This window comes from Mustelus asterias, chromosome 20, assembly GCF_964213995.1.
Source record: "Mustelus asterias chromosome 20, sMusAst1.hap1.1, whole genome shotgun sequence".
Lineage (NCBI taxonomy): Eukaryota > Metazoa > Chordata > Chondrichthyes > Carcharhiniformes > Triakidae > Mustelus > Mustelus asterias.
The window spans coordinates 81,155,751-81,176,925 of record NC_135820.1 but is presented as its reverse complement, the minus strand read 5'-3'; the positions used below and the strand labels follow the sequence as shown (position 1 = coordinate 81,176,925).

At 42.2% G+C, this 21,175-nt stretch overlaps 1 protein-coding gene across 3 annotated transcripts in view; it reads right to left on the bottom strand.

Annotated features, from left to right (window-relative positions):
• Positions 1-21,175, bottom strand: part of chd6 (chromodomain helicase DNA binding protein 6) — a 204,392-nt gene that overhangs the window by 104,755 nt on the left and 78,462 nt on the right. For all 3 annotated transcript variants that reach the window (XM_078236970.1, XM_078236969.1, XM_078236971.1), the window contains 2 exons: positions 14,891-15,450; positions 7,389-7,524 (listed from right to left, as the gene is read on the bottom strand). In XM_078236970.1, the coding sequence (XP_078093096.1) occupies positions 7,389-7,524; positions 14,891-15,450 (696 nt within the window). The remainder of the gene's footprint in view (positions 1-7,388; positions 7,525-14,890; positions 15,451-21,175) is intronic.

Sequence of the window (21,175 nt, the reverse complement as noted above, 5' to 3'; positions counted from 1 at the left end):
CCAGGTTTATCAGCAAAATAATTCTGTTTACACGGATCACATTTCCAGTCACTGCTGCAACTAAAAGGCAAATCTTGTCCTCATTCTAAACAGATCACTTGTCCAGATCAGCACAATGCCTCTGCTAACTGAAAATTATAAACTCAGATTGATAGGTTTTCATTGTAGAGAAGTAATAAGGATATGGAGCCAAGGAAGATAAATGGAGTTGAGATGCAAATCAGTCAATGGCAGAACAGGCGAGAGTGACTGTATGTCCACCTCCTGTCCCTGTGTTCCATTGAAACTCACTAGAAACCTTTCCAGAGCCAATTCTTCAGCTTCAAGTTTTAAATTTTAACCTGAAGATTTTCCGCAACAGCGAAACTACACAAACTAGAATGCCAATAAGGAACAACAATTTGAATTTATATAGTATCCTCAATATGGTAAAGAAGTTCAAATCCAAGGCATTTTATCTGAATGCAAGAAGCATTCGTAACAAGACTGAAAAATTAGCAGCACCAATAGAGATAATTGGGTCTAACAGTCATTGGAGAAGTGTGGTAGCGTGGTTATCGAGGCAAAGTCTTTCAGGAACCTGACGTTTTGAAAAGGCAGACAAAATGGAAGAGGAGGAGTAACACTAATAAAAAATGAAAGAAGAACAGTATGGATGAAGGATCTTGGTTCAGAAAAACAGGAGCACAATCAACCAAATAAGACTGTCATAACCCTGTCAAAATCCAGGCCTTTATCAGTTGCAGAAAGCACCTTCTTCCACCAGGAGAAAAAAAGTGACTTTGACAACACATAGCAGTCATTGGGATGCAGAAGGAAAACTCAACAGACACCAAGCTTCAAGGAGGGGTTGTATGACCGAATTAGATGCCACAGTATCAATCTGCTACAAAAGCCTTGATCACTTCTTTTACATTTTGGAGTTTTTCATTAGATTTGCCTTTACAGTTTGTGCCAAAAAGTTCTCTCATACAGAGTGAAAACAGCCCCGGTACTGCTTATCAAGGCAATCTATTTTGAGTCATACAAGTTGAAGCAAGCACCAGAAGAAGTTCTCTCCCCTCCCCACATTCCCCACCCCATCTTTTAAAGGATGAAAGTTATATCACCTCTTCCATTAACTCAAATAAATCACCATGTAAAATGAAACGATTAGAAATATCTAAAATCCAAACATGGTGTCTGTTTTGTCAACTTGGCATTTGCCAATGGCAGCTTGCTCCCTATGTACAGGCATACTTCTCATGGTTACCCCTTATGGCAACATTTGGGAACAGACTCAGGAGAATACCTGAAATCTGAATGAAATTAATTCACTTTTCCCCCCCACTTTGCAGCTTAAATATTGCTGAAAAGAGACACAAAGTAACAAAGCTTTTTGGCTGGAATGTTACAATTACTTGATTGGACAGCACCTGCTGAACAATTCTGAGTGCGCTAAAAGCTACACTAACTGTAATCACGAGGCTTTCTTCAGGCTCAGATGATGCCACGATGCAGTGTCTTGCTAGAAGCAATAGGTATTCATGTGTACAGACCTGCTCTCTACAAAGAAAAAGGATATAGAAAAGGGGTGGCATGGTGGCACAGGGTTAGCACTGCTGCCTCACAGCACCAAGGACCCGGGTTCAATTCCCGCTTTGGGTCACTGCCTGTGTGGAGCTTGCACATTCTCCCCATGTCTGCATGGGTTTCCTCTGGGTGCTCTGATTTCCTCCCACAGTCCAAAGATGTGCGGGTTAGGTTGATTGGCCATGCTAAATTGACCCTAGCATCAGGGGGATTAGCAGGGTAAATATGTGGGATTACGGGAATAGGGCCTGGGTGGTCAGTACAGACTCAATGGACTGAATGGCCTCCTTCTGCACTGTAGGGATTTTATGATTTCATGTAAAGTCCAAAGATCTGCAGGTTAGGTTGATTGATCGTGCTAAATTGCCCCTTAGTGTCAGGAGGTTACAGGAATTGTTGTTGGTGCAGGTCCAATGGGCTGATTGGCCTCCTGCTCCACTGCAGAGATTTTATGATTCTAGATGTTCAGGTTTTACACGCTTTTTCAATTACCCAGGGCTAAGGAAGCCTATAGCTCCATTTGCGTTTGCCCTGACAAAACTTTAGCCAGAGTTCACTTGTTAACCAATCAGCACCCTTTCCTCCTGTAGTATAAAACTGTAACTGTTTGAAATTTGGCGTTCTTGCCTTTGTCCTGATGAGGTCACGATGAAAAGCCTTAGCAAAATTGCATCTCTTTTCAACAAGATTCAACTTCTGTATTACCGAGTGTTTGCAGCTTCACTCAGAAGTCACCATTCATAAAACAAAGCAGAATCCCACAACTACATGGCTCAGCTCAGTGCATCACAGCGTGTCTCTCTCTCTCTCACACACACGCGCACTTACACACAGCTGTGCCAGAACTTAAAACACACCCATTACATCAGAAGGTTATCTGAGCTAAAGAATCATGGAAAAATCGCTGCTACAAAATGAAAACAGCATAATCCACTTCCCTGAGCAACTGTCCTCACTTCAACTACACATTGTAGTGATAACTACACATTCGAGGAATTCACGGCAGAAATAACAAAATAAAAGGACTGCCAGAAATCAAGTAACAACAAAGTGCTAGAAAAGGATAATTGGCAGAAAAATAACTTAGACTTTTTTTTGTCTCACCATTGCTTCTAATTACAGGAATATTCTTCCATTGCCACACGAGGGAAAACCAACAACTTAAAAGATTTGCCATGACATGCTCAAGTGACATCAGTAAAGCAAAAGCGAGATTTTGCACAAATGCAGTGTTCAACCACTTCCTGACGTGCCAGGGCCAATCACTCCCAAGAGCAGAGAAATTCTGGAGAAATATTTTGCCTGAACTCATCAAGTGGGATCAGGCACAATGCTGATTTTCACACCCACCCAATGGAGACGTTTTAAACTCATCCCACCAGTCAGGAAGATGACAGGACTGGGTGTAATGTTGGTCTAAAAACAAATTCCCTCTCCGATGAAGATGAGTAATATTGAGCAGGATCCATATAAACCAGCATTCCGCCTGATACTTTGAATTTCCCAGCCTCTACAATAAGATAAAATTGACCTCTTTATTTTTATCTTTAGCACCTTTGTTCCTGAAGCTCCCCAATCACCCTCATGCAGCGATAGTTATGAAGCTAGTCACTGGAAAAGTGTAAGTACTGCGGACTGTGCTCAGTGACTCCCAGCCAGAGTGCAAGCAGCAAACTGATCACAATTTTGAAAATTCTGATGTTCTTCCCTTTCAACTTTGCAAAAAAGACTCCTGACATTTTTTATTTATTCATTCATGGGACATGGGCATCACTGGTTGGCCAGCATTTATCGACAATGGTTTCATGATTATCAGTAAATTCTTAGTTTCAGATTTTAGTGAATTCAAATTCCACCATCTGCCGTGGCAGGATTTGAACGAATATTTCTGGATTAATAGACTAGCAATAATAACAATAGGCCATTATCTCCCCATCATTCAATGGCATTAACATCACTGAATATCCCACCATCAACATCCTGGGGATGACCATTGACCAGAAATTTAATTGGATCAGCCATATAAATACTGCGGCTACAAGAGATGGTCAGAAGCTGAGAATTCTGCAGAGTAACTCACCACCTGACTCTCCAAAATCTGTTCACCATCTACAGGACACAAGTTAGGCTTATATGTAAACTTTGAAAGTGATCTAATTCAATCTAAAACTAGGATCTTAAATCTAAACAAAAAAAAACTACAAAAGTATGAGGAGCATATTGGCTGTGGTAGATTGGGAAACTACATTAAAGATATGGCAGTCAACAGGCAATGGCTAGCATTTATTGACGTTATACATGGTTTGCAATAAATATACATTTCTTGAAGGCACAAAAACTCCAGGGGGGAAACTGATCCAACTATGGCTAACAAGAGAATTTAAAGATTGCTTTAGATCAAAGGGAGGGACTTATAGTTGCCACAAAAAGTAGTAAGCCTGAGGATTGAGAGTATTTTAGAATTCTGCAAGGGAGGATCAAGAAACTGAAAGAGAAAACAGAATACGAGAGCCAACTAGTAAGAAACAAAAGCGGACTGTGACAGCTTCTACAGGTATGTAAAAAGGAAGAGGTTAGTAAAGACGATGTGGGTCATTTACAGGCAGAGACAGGCGAGTTTATAATGGGGAATAAGGAAATGGCATTACCAAACAAATACTGTCTGTCTTCGGTAAGGAAGATACAAAAAAACCTCCTTGAAATACTAGGGAACAAAAGACTAAAGATCAAAGATCTGAAATAAATCAGTACCGGTTTTTAAAAAAAGTAGAACTGCAGAAATGAATGATACTGAAAGTTGATAAATCCCCTTGACCTGATGATCTATATCCCATGAATGTTGAAAGAGGAGGTTGTATAGATAATGGATGTATCGGCGGTCATCTTCCAAAATTCTATAGATTCTGGAATGGTTACTGCAAATTGGAAGGTGGCAAATGTAACCCCACTATTTTAAAAAGGAGGGAGATGGAAAATGTGGAACTAAGACTTGTTAGACATTAGAATGCTAGAATCTATTAAAAAGGATGTGATAATGGTCGGATTGGGCAGAGTCAACATGGATTTGTGAAAGGGAAAGGTTGTTTGATAAATCTGTTTTTTTTGAAGATGTTACTAGCAGATTAAATAAAGGGGAACTAATGAATGTGGTGCATTTGGATTTTCCAAAGGCTTTCGATAAGGTCCCACACTTAAGAGGTCAGCAAGCAAAATTGGAGCACATGGGATTGGGGGTAATATTACGGCGTGGATTGAGGATTGGTTAACAAGCAGAAAACAGAGCAGGTATAAAAGGGTTAGGGTCAGATCAGCAGACTGACTAGTGAGGTACCGAAAGGGTTAGTGCTTGGACTCCAGCTGCTCAGAATCTACATCAACAGTTTGGATGTGGTGATTAAATATAATATTCCCAAGTTTGCTGGTAACATAAAAGTAGGTGGGAATGTGACTTGTGAGGAGGATGCACAGAGGTTTCAAGGGAATTTGTGAGTAGGCAATATAATGAAATATAATTTGGAAAAATGTGAAGTTATCCACTTTGGTAGGGAAAACAGAAATGCAGATTATTTCTTAAATGATGAGAGCTTGGAAAGTGTTATGTCCAAAGGGACCTGGGTGGTCTTGTTCATGTATCACTGAAAGCTAACATGAAGTTGTAGCAAACAATTAGGAACGCAAATAGTATGTTGGCCTTTGTTATAAAAGGATTTGACATAGGAGTAAAGGACTCTTGCCGCACTTGTGTAGAGCCTAGAGTATTGTGGACAGTTTGGTCTATTATTTAAGGAAGGATATACTAGAGCGGGTGCACAGAGGTTCACCAGACTGATCACTGAGATAGGATTGTCCTATGAGGAGAATAGGCCCGTATATTTTAGAGTTTAAAAATGAGAGATGATCTTATTGAAGCATACAAAATTCTTACAAGGCTCAACAGGGTAGATGCAGGAAGGACATTGCCCCTCTCTAGGGGGTCTAGAACTAGGGTCTAGGGGGACACAATTTCAGAATAAGAAGTTGGCCATTTAGCAGAGTTGAGAAGGAATTTCTTCACAGAGGGTGGTGAATCTTTGGTATACTCTTCCCCAGAGGGCTATCGAGGCTGAGTCATCGAGCATGCTCAAAACAGAGATTGGTAGATTTCTAGATATTAAAAGATATCAAGCGATATGGGGATACTATGGGTAAATAGCACTGAGAAAAAAGATCAGCCACGATCTACCTGAATGGCAGAGCAGGTTCAAGGAACTGAATGGTCTACTCCTGCTCCTATATTCCTTGGAGCGTGATGGAATACTCTCCACTTCCTTCATAAGTGTAGCTCCAACAACACTCAAGAAGTTCAACACCATCCAGACAAGCAGCCCATTTGTCTGGCACCCCATCCGCCACCTTTACTCCCTCCAGGACCGACACATTAGCAGCCATGTGCACTATCCACAAGATGCACCATAGAAACTCACCACTGCTCCTTCGATAGCACCTTCCAAATCCACAGCCCTACCACCTAGAAGATCAATGGGAGCAGATGGGAACACCACTCTCTGCAACTTTTCCGCCAAGCCACACACCATCCTGACCTGGAACTCAAGTCATCATTCCTTCATTGTCACTGTGGGTGTAGTTACACCACATGGACTGCAGCAGATCAAGATGGTGGTTCACCACCACCTTCTTAAGGGCAATTAGCGATGAGGAATAAATGCTGGCCTAGCTAGTGACTTCCACAGCCCGTGAATGAATGAAGTTAAAAAATTGAAAATGTATGCAGCACATTCTATGAGTTCTGGATGCCCAAACCACTTTAAAGCCAATCAAGCACTTTTTTGAAGTGGAATCAATGTTGTAGGAAGCAAAGCAGCCAATTTGCACACGGCAAGATCCCAAAAACAGGAATAAGATAAATAACCAAATTATCTGTTTTAGTGATACTGGTTGAAGGATAAATAATGGCCAGGACACCAGGAAGAACTCCCCAACTGATCTTTGAAATAATGATATAAGATCTGTTACCTCCACTTGTTTAATGCCTCATCAGACAGGCACACCAACTCAAACAAACAGCTCTGCAGAATGCATATTAACTCACATAATGCAAGGATTTTGAGGCAAATATTTCATACAAAGCAAAGTCAAATCCAAGTGCGCTATGAAGTGCATGGGCTCAATGTTCCAGCAATAACATGAGACACTAAATATAACTTAGATGCTCTTGCTGCACATTTCAATTCCTGAGGATTTCCCCAGACAACTGGATGGGCAATCTGGACAACTGGGGTCAGCAGGCAATACCATCACAGGCAATCCCCACTGAGTTCAGGTTTGGTCACACTGTACACTTTGAAGCACTGGATATTCATCCCTGCATAGCCACCAGGAACAGGTGTAGTGGCTGATTTTTCTCTTGCTTAACCTAACAAAATTGAAAGCAATTATGACACCAAAACACTGCCTGTGCCACATAACAACATAGATTGTGAATCAACTCCAGCACCTTCTCTAGTCTGTCTGTCCAGCCAGGCATTGTCCCTGGCCTGTGGGTTCCAGTTCACGCCTCGGCAGAGTTGTCCAGTATCACTCTGGACAATGCAAGGACCACATGACAATTGTTTTTAATGCCTACACCTAACAATTATACCTTTTAGTTACATTTCAAGCTTCTCAAATTCTTACTGAATGAAAGTTTTGAATTACTTCTTCTATTTATGGCCCTTCCTCCCTTCAAAACTTCATCAGAGCCCATAAACCTCTCTCAATTCATTTGGACAATTCTGGGTGACGGGTATCTGGGAGTTGGCTGAAATAACCAGCTTTACCTGTGCATCCGTTAGCTCCTCGGCAGCCTGCGTTGCCTTTGCTGCTAACTGCTCCTGTTCGGAATTCTCCCCTGGAACGCCATTTTTCCTTTTGCCTTTCTTCTTCTTTTCAGTTGGTGTTGGGCCTTGCTCTTTGCTACAAGAAGATAAGTTTTAAAAAACTTTTAGTGAAATTATTTCTTTTCATATTTTAAGTGTACAATTTAAGACAATTTATCTTTAATTTCTTTCATGGGATGTGGATGTCCCTGGCTAGACCAACATTTATTGCCCGTCCCTAATTTCCCTTGAGAAGGCGGTGGAGAACTGCCTTCTTGAACCACTAAGGTGTAGGTACACCCACAGTGCTGTTCAGGAGAAGGTTCCAGGATTTTTGACCCAGCGATAGTGAAGGAACAGTGATATATTTCCAAGTCAGAATGGTGAGCGACTTGGAAGCGAACCTCCAGGTGCTGGTGTTCCCATGTGTCTGCTACCCTTGTCCTTCTCGTTGATAGAGGACATGGGTTTGGAAGGTGCTGTCTAATTGACCTGGGTGAGTTCCTGCAGTGCATCTTGTAGATGATACACACTGCTACCACTGTGCATTGGCGGTGGAAGGAGTGAATGTTGAAGCTGGTGGATGGGGTGCTAATCAAGCAGGGTGCTGTATTCATCCAGGCAAGTGGAGAGTATTCTATCACACTCCTGACTTGTGCTTTGTGGACAAGCTTTGGGAAGTCAGGAGGTGAGTTTCTCTCCACAAGATTCTGGCTCTTGTAGCCACAGCATTTATCTGAACAACCAATGAACCAAATTTGGGCTCAGGGGGATTACTGTATTGTGTCGGTGTGTGTTAAACTCATGCAGTACAGCTCTGGAGTCAAAGTATCAGGCCTGGTTCAGTCATATTATTCTAGCCTCTTTCAAACAGCCAGCATAGACATAACAAACGGAACGGTCTCCTCCTGTACTCCATCAATCCATTATTCTAAGACACAAAATGCTTGAGCTTTAAGTCCATGTTAACAATAATCTGCATTGATGTAGCACCCTTAACATTGTAAAATGCTCCATAGCCAGAATCTTACACCTGACGAGACAAGAAAAAGAAAAAGAATGTGGTGAACTGGTGCGGCAACAATAATCTCTCCCTCAATGTCAACAAAACAAAGGAGATTGTCGTTGACTTCAGGAAGTGTAGTGGAGAATATGCCCTGTCTACATCAACAGGGATGAAGTAGAAATGGTCGAGAGCTTCAAGTTTTTAGGTGTCCAGATCACCAACAACCTGTCCTAGTCCCCCCATGCTGACACTATAGTTAAGAAAGCCCACCAATGCCTCTACTTTCTCAGGAGGCTAAGGAAATTCAGCATGTTCGCTCCAACTCTCACCAACTTTTACAGATGCACCATAGAAAGCATTCTTTCTGGTTGTATCACAGCTTGGTTTGGCTCCTGCTCTGCTCAAGACCGCAAGAAACTACAAAAGGTCGTGAATGTAGCCCAATCCATCACGCAAACCAACCTCCCACCCACCGACTCTGTCTACACTTCCCACTGCCTCGGAAAAGCAGCCAGCAAATTTAAGGCCCCCACGCACCCTGGACATACTCGCTTCCACCTTCTTCAGTCAGGAAAAAGATATAAAAGTCTGAGGACACATACCAACCTATTCAAGAACAGCTTCTTCCCTGCTGCCATCAGACTTTTGAATGGACCTACCTTGCATTAAGTTGATCTTTCTCTACACCCTAGCTATGACTGTAATCTCGATTCTGCATCCTCTCCTTTCCTTCTCTATGAACAGTATGCTTTGTCTGTATAGCGCACAAGAAACAATGATTTTCACTGTATACTAACACATGACAATAAATCAAATCAAATCTGTGTCGCACAGGAAAATATTATGACAGGTGACAAAAAGTTTGTTCAACAAGCTACGTTTTATGCAACATCTCAAAGAGAGAGAGAGCAAAGTTTGGGGAGGGAATTCGAGATTAGGGTCTGTGTAGCTTAAGATATGGCCCTGAATGGTGAAGTGATTAAAATTAGGGGACGTGCAAAAGGACAGAACTGGGGCAGGCTCATGTGGAGCATAAACAAGAGCATAGGTCATTGCTGCAATTTATAATTCATCAACACTTGGTAGTCGAAGTTCACACATGGGGCCTGGTCTCTTTGGCAAAGTACCTTAGGGCAGCCGAGTGTTTAGAACAGTACATAGCAAGAGTCAGTGCCCTCAGAAGGAAGAAGAGCATTCTAGGAAATATACACACCATTGTGGAGTGGAAGTAGATAGCAAGGCAATAAATTTCACTTCAGACAACAACAGGAATTTGAATTAAATATCTCAAATTAAGAGATATCTGCTTTAAAAAATTAAAATGCAAAATGTTTTTGTAAAAAAATGCCGAGGTGACATAAGAGCTATGAAACACAATTTATGTCTCATCAATGAACTGACTTGATAACTTACTGGTGATGGGAGCAGGTTGTGGTCAGTGCCTTGAGTATAAATCTAAGACAGAGCCATTAGTATAAATCTGAGCCAGTCTTTGGAATGCATTACGTTTTCTCCATAAATTAAAGAAACTGCAAAAGTTATGTTAATGAGATAGAGACCAAAAGGTTTAGGAAGCATGGCATTTTCTGCGCGAGTCTGTTTCAGAATGTGCTATGTATATCTTCATATGTAAAAAGTTGAATTAAATTGTGAAACTCTAACCCTGCTGAGGGATTCAGTTCACCAACCACAAGATTCAGTAGTCATTAAAACATCCTTACTCCAACTCATTACCCAGGAACTCAAAACTTATGGCCTCCTACAGCACATAAGATTTGAAGACATCATTTCGATACTACTTCATTTGTCCACTCTTCTCTCCTAATCATTTTACCTTTGGCATAGTCCCACGTTGTGTGCAAGACTTACCAAGATTACTACTAAGTGTGATGGGACAAAATACTCTGAGCAGTGTCCGCTGGCTAAGCGTCCTATACTTAGTGAAAATATCAATGTCCTAAAATAGCAACCAGGAGTGAGTCTCTTGTTATCCTCCTTATTCCATAGGCCACTGAATGTGAAAGCACATGGCTGTGCTTTTTAACTTTTATTCATTCACAGCATCCATTACATCATCATGGCTGACAAGGCTGCAGATCAAATCGGAGACATTTCTGGCCTGCGTAACTCAGACAAATAGGAGACATTGAAACTGGCAATTTAAATAAATGCTCTTGGGACGTAGGCATCAGTGGTAAGGCTGGCATTTACTGCCCATCCTTAATTACCCATTGAAGATGGTGAAGACAATTTCCAACTACTCTAATTTGCATGGCGAAGATATTCCCATACTATTATAAGGAAGAGTGCTCCAGGATTTTGATAATGTTTTAAGATTCAAGTTTTTTTTCTACAGATAGTCAGTGTGTCTGGAAAATATACAGCTCAGATGCTGGAAGAGCAGGATAATTACTCCTTTTAGCCATGTACTGTTTACTAAGAAAATGCTAATGGAACTTTGTTTACAAAAGGAAAGGGTCCCCTGGGGTTTTGATGAAAGGAATGGAATGTAGGTTTAGGTGGGCAGGGTCATGTGATGATGTATTAATTGGAGAAGCTAGGTATGTAGGAGAGAAAACAGCTTTTGGAGTTCTGGCTGGAGTTTGCTTAAAGACAGAGGTATGTAAGCTGCTCTGAAAATCAAAACCTGTTTGAAAGCTTTGACACTGTGTGTACTCCTTATAGCAAGTATATTTATGGTTGCTAACTGTATTTAAAGTAGCATTGTAAGTCTGTCAGACAAATATTGCTTATTTAGAACATAGAACATTACAGCGCAGTACAGGCCCTTCGGCCCTCGATGTTGCGCCGACCTGTGAAACCAATCTAAAGCCCATCTAATCTACACTATTCCAATATCATCAATATGTTTATCCAATGACCATTTAAATGCCCTTAACGTTGGCGAGTCCACTACTGCTGCAGGCAGGGCATTCCACGCCCTTACTACTCTCTGAGTAAAGAACCTACCTCTGACATCTGTCCTATATCTCTCACCCCTCAATTTAAAGCTATGTCCCCTTGTGCTATCACCATCCGAAGAAAAAGGCTCTCACTATCCACCCTGTCTAATTCTCTGATCATCTTGTATGCCTCTATTAAGTCACCTCTTAACCTTCTTCTCTCTAACGAAAACAACCTCAAGTCCTCAGCCTTTCCTCATAAGACCTTCCCACCATACCAGGCAACATCCTGGTAAATCTCCTCTGCACCCTTTCCAATGCTTCCACATCCTTCCTATAATGTGGCGACCAGAACTGTACGCAATACTCCAAGTGCGGCCGCACCAGAACTGAAACAGTGATAAGTTAGAAATTAGAGTTGTTTCCTTTATTGTTGTTCAACTGTTAATAGTTAAGCTGCAGCATTTGTTAGAGTAATAGTCAAACTGAGTTATTAAATAAAGTTTGCTTTACTATAAAAGATCCCTCATTTGTCAGTGGCTCCTGGAGCGCAGCATCCAATTCTCATATTGATGCCAAAATAGAAAAATTATTGGGGTCTAGTCTGGTTTCATAATATACCTTGGGTTCTGGTCCAGCACCCTAACATATTTCATAAACTATAAAGCAGTTTGGGACATCCTGAGGCATGAAAAGCATGTACAAATCTGTTTTATCTTTGGTAAATTGCCCTTTGGCACATGATGCAACTTTAAATCAAGGACCTGCAGCCATAACATGGGTTTAGGAAAACCAGCCTATAATACAATCATAGCCCCTTTCTTTGCTGGCTTGTTGGAACATGAGGAATGCAGATAGCAACCCGAGAGTGCCTGTACTTCTCAATCCTCACTTGAGCATATATCCAGAGATCCAACTTCTCAAATAACTGAAAAATAAATCTTCAAGCCACCGATATTCCATCCATGCATGACTACAAGCATAATTTCCTGTATATGGTGCAGGGGACAATGCTGCATCCCTACAGCACTGCGGAAATCATAGAATCCCTACAGTACAGAAGGAGGCCATTCGGCCCATCGAGTCTGTACCGATCACAATCCCACTCAGGCCCTATTCCCGTGGGCCCACACATTTACCTTGCTAATCCCTCTGACACTAGGGTCAATTTAACATGGCCAATCAACCTAACCCACACGTCTTTGGAAACCGGAGCACCCGGAGGAAACTCACGCAGACACGGAGAGAATATGCAAGCTCCACACAGACAGTGACCCGAGGCCGGAATTGAACCCGGGTCCCTGGCACTGTGAGGCAGCAATGCTAACCACTGTGCCACCGTGTTCAATTAAACATTACTGACATGGAGTTTAGACTGTGAGCTTCACCACACTGTGCACTTCACATCTGTGTAGGGTTACTCTCACACTCAACCCATTAGTTACCCGACAAATCCATCCTCTACACGCACTCTTTCTCATACCTATTGCAAATTGTACAGACTCTTTTTATTACCCTACTGAGGCCTGATGACCATCAGCGAAACAGCCTTTAGACAGCATTTTCCAGAACTTTCCTCTTTTCAGATGCTGCCAGATCTGCTCAGTTTGTCCAGTACTTTGTTTTTATTTCAGATTTCCAGCATCTGCAGTATTTTGCTTTTATTTCAATGAATTAAGATCACAATTACACAGGTACTATACAATAATGGTTATGTGACTGAACCATTCCTGCACTAATATCCAGACACATGGATTCAAATCCCATCATAGTAGCATGAGGACTTTAAATTCAGTTAGTTAAGTAAAATCTGAAATAAAAGGCTAACAGTATTGATGATCACATTATTACTGATTGCCATGCTTACCTGGTATGGTCTATATGTGGCTCCATATAAGACATGGTGGACTCTTAACTGTACTCTGAAGTGGTCTAAGCAGGCCACTTATTTATACTGAGATACTACCAAACGTACAAGCAATAAAACTGGATTGACCACCCAGCACGAGTGAGGACTTCAGATAACAAAAACACATCAAACCCTGTGAAGTCCTCCTAACGGACATCTAGGGACTTGCGTCAAAGTGGGAAGAGCTGTCCCACAGTCTAGACAAACAACTTGGTCATATCTTTCAGCCAATATCCCAGATTCCTCCAGAACCATCTGTGGGTCTGTCCTGTTCTACTATCAGAACAGACACATTAGAGAGAACGATATTAGCAGACAGTCAGGAGGGAATGGCACTGGGAGCCCTCAATATTGAATCCAAAGGCCAAGAGGTCTCATGCATTCTGTCAAGATCAGTGAGCTCCAGACCTCACTCCAGGTTTGGTTCAAACACAGACAAGAGACTTGAATTCCAGAGGTGAGGTGGGAGAGACTGAGTGAGGTTGAGCCTGTACTCATTGGAGTTTCTAAGAATGAGAGACATAGAAGATTCTCAGGGGGCTTGACAGGGTGAAGATGCTGAGAGGTTGTTTCCCCTTGTGGGACAGTCTAGAACGCACAATCTCAGAGTAAGGGGTTGCCAATTTAAGACAGAGATGAGGAATTTCTTCTCTCAGAGGGTGGTGATTCTGTGGAATTCCTTACCGCAGAGGGCTGTAGTGGCTGGGTCGTTATGTATGCTCAAGGCTGAGATAGACAGATTTTTAATCAGTCAAGAAATCCAGGGTTATGGGGATATGGCAGGAAAGTGGAGTTGAGGATTATTATATCAGATCAGTCATAATTTCACTGAATGACAGAACAGACTCAATGGGCCGAATGGCCTACTAAGAGAATCTAACCACCTCCCCCCATGAAATTGAAGTGTATTACCACCCAAACTCCCCACCATCATCCTGGTGGGAGGTCACCACTGACTAGAAACTTAACTGGACCAGCCTCATAAATACTGTGATTACAAGAGCAGGTCAGAGGTTGGGTGTTGTGCCAAGTGAGTCACCTGATTGGCCAAAGCCCGTCCACCATCTATAAGATTTAGGTCAAGGGCATGCTGGATTACTCTACTTGTCTAGATGAATGCAGCTCCAAAAAACCTCAAGAAGCTCAACACCATCCAGGTTAAAGCAGCCCACTTGATTGACACCAATCCACAATCTCTAATATTCACTTTCTCCACCACCAGCACACAGTGGCAGCATAAGTACCATCTACAAGAAACACTGCAGCATCTCGCCAAGGCTACTTCAACATCATCTCTGAAACCCAAGATCTCTACCATCTGGAAAGGCAAGGGTAGTGGAGGCATGGGACACCACCGCCTCAAAGTTCCCCTCCAAGTAACAGACCACTCTGACTCAGAAACATACTGTACAATTGTTCCTTCGTTGCTATTTCAAAATTCTGGAACTCCATAGCCAACAATTCTGGGAGTACCTACATCACTTGGACTGCAGTGGTTCAAGAAAGCATCACATCCTCACTTTAAATACAATTAACAGTACGCAATAAATTCTGGCCTTTCCAGCACTCACATCCTGAGAGTAAATTTCAAAAGCCATCAAAAAAATTAAAGTCAACAGTCGCACATGCAGTTAAAGCTCCATACCTGGTTTTCTTGCTGCCCTTGGTTTTGGGTGTAGTGTTTGATTTACATTTTGGCTCTTTAGATTGCTTAGGTTCCTTGGCACCCTTAAGCTCCTTCGGCTCTTTGGCCCCCTTGGCCCCTTTAGCTTCCTTCGGTTCTCTGGTGCCCCTGGGTCCTTTAGAACCTTTTGGCTCCTTAGCCCCTTTACCCTCTTTAGGTTCCTTGTCCCCCTTGGGTTCCTTTCTTTTCTTCTTTGGTTTGGGTGCACTGTCACTGGTTGCTGTTTCACTAGTCGCCTCCTCCTTCAGTTCTTTTTTCTTCCTTTTTTTCTTAACCTTAGTGCCACCATCCTCGAACTTGGTAAGTGGCTGCGTTTGGTCCACGCTCACATCTGCCTGTGCACCTTGAGCATCATTCTTGCTGCTGGTCTCGGCCAAGGGACCAGCTATTTCTGGAGCTTTCGCTGGATTGAGGGGGTTTTGTTGGTCCTTGGTGCTTGCGTGCGAGAGCTGTACTGTGTGTCCATCAACTGGTGAGGCATCTAGTGTCAGTGGATGCTTGGCTGCCTTTGAAGTGGAAGGCTGCAAACAAACAAAATTTCTTTGAAAAAAACAATTTAAAAACTGTAAGCATTAATTCAAATTCTTAATTACTTTAAACCTTAAATTTCTTATTTAAACACAAATTATATGGTGTTACGCTCCGGGTATTAAGACCAAGTGTAGTCTTGGGTATTAAAACCAAGTATAGTCTTCAGGTGATGTAGAACAAGAGGCTGAGAAAAACTAAAATGGAGCATTCAGCCATTATAGTCTCCTTATGTGCTGGTTTTTAGCATCTATTATCAATTCTTACTTTTATGTTTGCAATGCAACTGGCCGTGTAAACACATCATACTGGAATGGCACCCATCTGTTACAGGTGGCACTGGAGCTCCTCTACTGAGGATTACAGATTGACAAGTTAATATGAGCTGATTTCATAAAACAAGTATATGAAAGAAAGCTTTAACAGGAATTGCACTGACATTTTATTTTAATACGTAGGTATAATTTTGTTTGTTCCATTTCTTTTCTCTTTTGCTAAGACAATTATTTATGACAGGAGCCCAAGAAGTTATTTTGATATATGAGCATCAACGTGCTGTTTGACTGGGAGGGTTAGGGTGTGGATTAAAGCTGAGCCCGATTCTGCCTGAATGCATTTTCCAATAGAAATAATGGAATAGTAAATGAACGCCACATACCAGCTAACCTTTCCTTCCTAACCTGGGGAAACTGGTCAGCCAGAGAACAAGATTTTAAAATTCCCAGCCTCTGATCACGTGTCTGTGACCTCGGCCAGCCTCAGAACGCTGTAAGATCACCGTGCTCCTTGAATTCTGGCCTCTTGCAGGATCCAGGTTTTCATCATTCCACCATTGGTGGCTGATGAAAGGTCATTTGATGTGAAATGTTAAGTTTAAGTTTATTTAATTCTGTTTCTTTGCACTGATACTGCCTGACCTGCTGCGTTTTTCCAGCATTTTTTGTCTTTATTGGTGACTGTACCTTCAGCTGTCTGGAATTTCCATTTTAAAACTCCCTGGCTCGTTCTCTCTTTAAAATCTTCCTCTTTGTCCAAGATTTTAGTTATCTGTTCAAATGTGTGACTCAGTATAAAATTTGTTTGACGACACTTTGGAGAAGCTCCTTGGGATGTTTGCAACATTACTTCATTAAAGCCAGCATATCGTTGTCGTAGGACAGCACAATGGTTAGCACTGCTGTCTCACAGCATCAGGAACCTGAGTTTGATTCCAGCCTCAGGTTACTGTCTGCATGGAGTTTGCACTTTCTCCCAGTGTCTGCGTGGGTTTCCTCCCACACTCCAAAGATGTGCAGGTCATGCTCAATTACCCCTTAGTGTCCAAAGATGCTTAGGTTAGGTGGATTAGCCATGGGAAATGTGTGGGTAAGATGCTCTTTCCGAGAGTTGGTGTAGACTCGATGGGCCGAATGGCCATCTTCTGCATTGTAGGGATTTTATTACTTCTACCATACCTGCCCCCACCCTCCCACCTCCTTGACTAGCACTCCCTAACTCAACATAGAACATATGGTAACTGGGTTATCCTAGTCTGGCTTTTACATTGTCCTTCATTTAGTGTGGATTGTGGGAAAGAGCCACCAGTATCCAGCTTAATGTTCACGACAGCTAATGTGGTTCCGTTATTTAAGAGGGGTTGCAGAGCTAAACCAGGAACTGCAGACCAGTACGTCTCACATCAGTGGTAAGGAAACTATTAGAGAAACCTCTGAAGGAGAGCATCTATCTCCACTTGGAGAGGCAAAGCTTGATCAGGGATAGTCAGCATGGCTTCATCAGAGGGAGGTCATGCCTAATAAATCTGATTGAATTTTTTGAGGAGGTGACCAGGTGTGTAGATGAGGGTCGAGCAGTTGATGTAGTTTATATGGATTTCAGCAAAGCCTTTGACAAGGTCCCCTATGGGAGAATGGTAAAGAAGGTAAATTCACCTGGGATACAGGGTAATTAGATAAAGTGGATTCAAAATTGGCTCAGCTGTAGGAGACAGAGGGTGATGGTAGAAGGCTGCTGTAGTGACTGGAAGCCAGTGTCCAGTAGCATACCACAGGGATCGGTGTTGGGCCCCTTATTAATTGCCATGTATATAAATGACATTGATGGCTATGTGGGGGATAGGATTAGTAAGTTTGCAGATGACACAAAGATTGGATGGGTGGTTAACAGTGAGGCAGTGTGTCTTGGACGGCAAGAAGATATTGACGGAATGGTCAAATGGGCAGATAAGTGGTAGATGGAATTTAACCCTGAGAAGTGTAAGGTGATATTTGAAAGGAGTAATTTGATAAGAAAGTATTCAATGAATGGTAGGACACTTGGAAGTTCTGTGGAACAAAGGGACCTTGGTGTGTTTGTCCACAGATCTCTGAAAGCGGAAGGGCATGTTAGTAGGGTGGTGAAAATGGCATATGGGACACTTGCCTTTATCAATCGGGGTATAGACTACAAAAGAAGGAAGTCAAGTTGGAGTTGTATGGAACTTTGGTGAGGCCACAGCTAGAATACTGTGTGCAGTTCTGATCGCCACATTATCGGAAGGATGTGATTGCACTGGAGGGGTGCAGAGATTTACCAGGATGCTGCCTGGAATGGAACATTTAAGTTATGAAGACAGGTTGGATCGACTTGGGTTGTTTTCGTTGGAGCAAAGACTGAGGGGCGACCTGATCGAGGTGCACAAGATTATAAGAGACATGGACAGAGTGGATAAGGAGCAGTTATTTCCCTTAGTTGAAGGGTCAGTCACAAGGGGACACAAGTTCAAGATGAGGGGTAAGAGGTTCAGGGGGATGTGAGGAAAAACCTTTTTACCCAGAAGATAGTGATGGTCAGGAATGCGCTGCCTGGGAGGGTGGTGGAGGCGGGTTGTCTCACATCCTTTCAAAAGTATCTAGATGAGCACTTGGCATATCATAACATTCAGAGCTATGGGCCAAGTGCTGGCAGATGGGATTAGGTGGGAGTTCAGGTGTTTCTAATGTGTCGGTGCAGACTCGATGTTCTGAAGGGCCTCTTCTGCGCTGTATGATTCTATGCTAAAAGCAGCAACTTATTACAGACCAAATTATAAACTTAAATTTTCACACGTTTATGATCTGATGCAGGAATAAGGGAATTGTGAGCTTTGTACAGTGAACAAACATACACAATAAAATCAGTGGCAATGTTAAAAGTACCTTAACATCCTGAACCTCATAAGCCAAGATCTGGTCACACTAAGCTCGTAGCACCATTCTCTCCTTAATCAGAGCTACCAAAACCTGCACAACAACAGGTTATGCAAGCAGTAGGCCGGTATTGACAATCAATCTAATGCAGGCTGAAAACCGCTCCTGCCAAGGCTCTATTTGTTACTCTGCAACTCAGTTTTTCAATATCATTTTTAATCATGGTTTTGAGATTCATCATTTCAGGAACATTCGCAAACAATGAACTTTATCCTGATATAAAATCCAGGGACCAACCACAGAAAAACTCCACGAGTCTGACATGATTCTCACGCAACCTTCTGACCTGGAGTCTGACACACTATTTCAGAGCAAGGAAGAGATGTGGAGGGAAGGAGCTATCAATTTTTTAGCACAAGAAGCAACAATCAAATTATTTGTAATTAACTAGAACTAAACCATCCAGGTGCTACAGCATTTTACAGAACTCAGACGATCCAACACACCACTTTCCACAAGAAGTCATTGATCAGCCACAGATAAGATAATAGCCCACTAGGTCTACGCTGGTGTTTATGTTCCAAACGAGCCTCCCCTGCCCCTGTCATCTCACCCTATAAACACATCCTTCTATTCCTTTCTCCCTCGTGTATTTATCCATCTTCCCCTCAAATGCATCTATACTATTTACCTCAACTACTCAATTTAATACCAAGTTCACAATCTCGCCTGGTTATAGCAGTTTCTTGTGAATTCTCTTGGATTTATTGATGCCCATATGGCCTTAGTTTTGGTTCCCTTCATAAGTAGAAACATCTTTGTCATGTCTACCCTATCAAATCCTTTCACAATCAAGACATCCCTCAGCCCTTCTCTCTTCGAGGGAAAAGATTCTCAATCTGTTCAGTCTTTTCTGATAGTTATAGCCTCTAACTTCTGGTTATCATCCTGACAAAGTTTTTTCTATCTTTTCCAATGCCTCAAAATTCTTTTTGCAACATGGAAACCAGACCTGTGTACCGGGCACAAAGTATAGTCTAACCAATGTTGTGTGTTAGTTTAACAGAATCTTTCTGTTTTTTAATTCTATCCCTCTAGAAATGAACCTCAGTACTTTGTGGATTTTGTATAATGGCATTATTAAGCTACATTGCCAATTTTAGTGATTGTGTACCTGTATTGCTGGATTCCTCTGCTCCTCCCTTCCATTTAGAACAAAGAACAAAGAAAATTACAGCACAGGAACAGGCCCTTCGGCCCTCCAAGCCTGCACCAACCATGCTGCCCAACTGAACTAAAACCCCCTACCTTTCCGGGGACCATATCCCTCTATTCCCATCCTATTCATGTATTTGTCGAGACGCCCCTTAACAGTGACTACCGTATCCGCTTCCACTACCTCCCCCGGCAACGAGTTCCAGGCACCCACCACCCTCTGTGTAAAAAAATCTGCCTCGTACATCTCCTTTAAATCTTGCCCCTCGAACCTTAAACCTGTGCCCCCTAGTAATTGACTCTTCCACCCTCAGAAAAAGCTTCTGACTATCCACTCTGTCCATGCCACTCATAATCTTGTAGACTTCTATCAGGTCGCCCCTCAACCTCCATCATTCCAATGAGAACAAACCAAGTTTCTCCAACCTCTCCTCATAGCTAATGCCCTCCAAAGCAGACGACATCTGTACCCTCGCCAAAGCCTCCACATCCTTCTGGTAATGTGGCGACCAGAATTGAACACTATATTCCAAGTGCGGCCTAACTAAGCTTCTATAAAGCTGCAACATGACACCAGTAAGATTGTGCAGCCTTTCCTATTTTTCCTACCAACACATGCCACCTCACATTTATCTGTACTGAAATTTATTTGCCAACAACATGGCCATTCTGCAAGTTTACTAATGTCTTGTATTTTGTCATGGTCCTCCTCAGAATTTACCACTTTTCCCCCACCCACCACACTATCCGCACCCCAGCAATACGTCAGTCACAAGTTTTGTACTTCAATTCCAAAATCAAAATCAGTCTGTAAATGCTGAACAGCACTAATCCATATGGAACATCAATTCCTATTTGCCTGTCAAGAATAAAATTCTTTAACTCCAAGCTGCTTTGTGAATTCTTGTCCTCTGACCTTAATTGCGAGTCTATGTTGTACCTTATCGAAGTCCTTTTAAAAATCCAGTAAATTACATTGACAAAATAACAGTGTCAAAGAATTGAATGAGATTGGTCAAGCATGATCTTCCCTTCTGAAATCAATGGTGACTACTCTTTACAATATTCTTGGTTTCTAGATGTTTTTCTATTATACGTTTTATCCACTCTTAAATTTAACTAGATTATCAATTAGGTCTCCCTTTCTATCTTAGAAAATCGACCACAAGCTGCAGCATCAGTGCCTCCTGCAATTGACTGCTTGAAGATACGACAAGCCATTCAGATATAACATTCTGCCTTTCTCTTCATCTTCCTCCTCCTCGTCTCCTCAACTGAGCAGAGAAATGCCACAGCCCATGTTCTGTTTCTGCCCACTCAACTCAACAACTGAGCA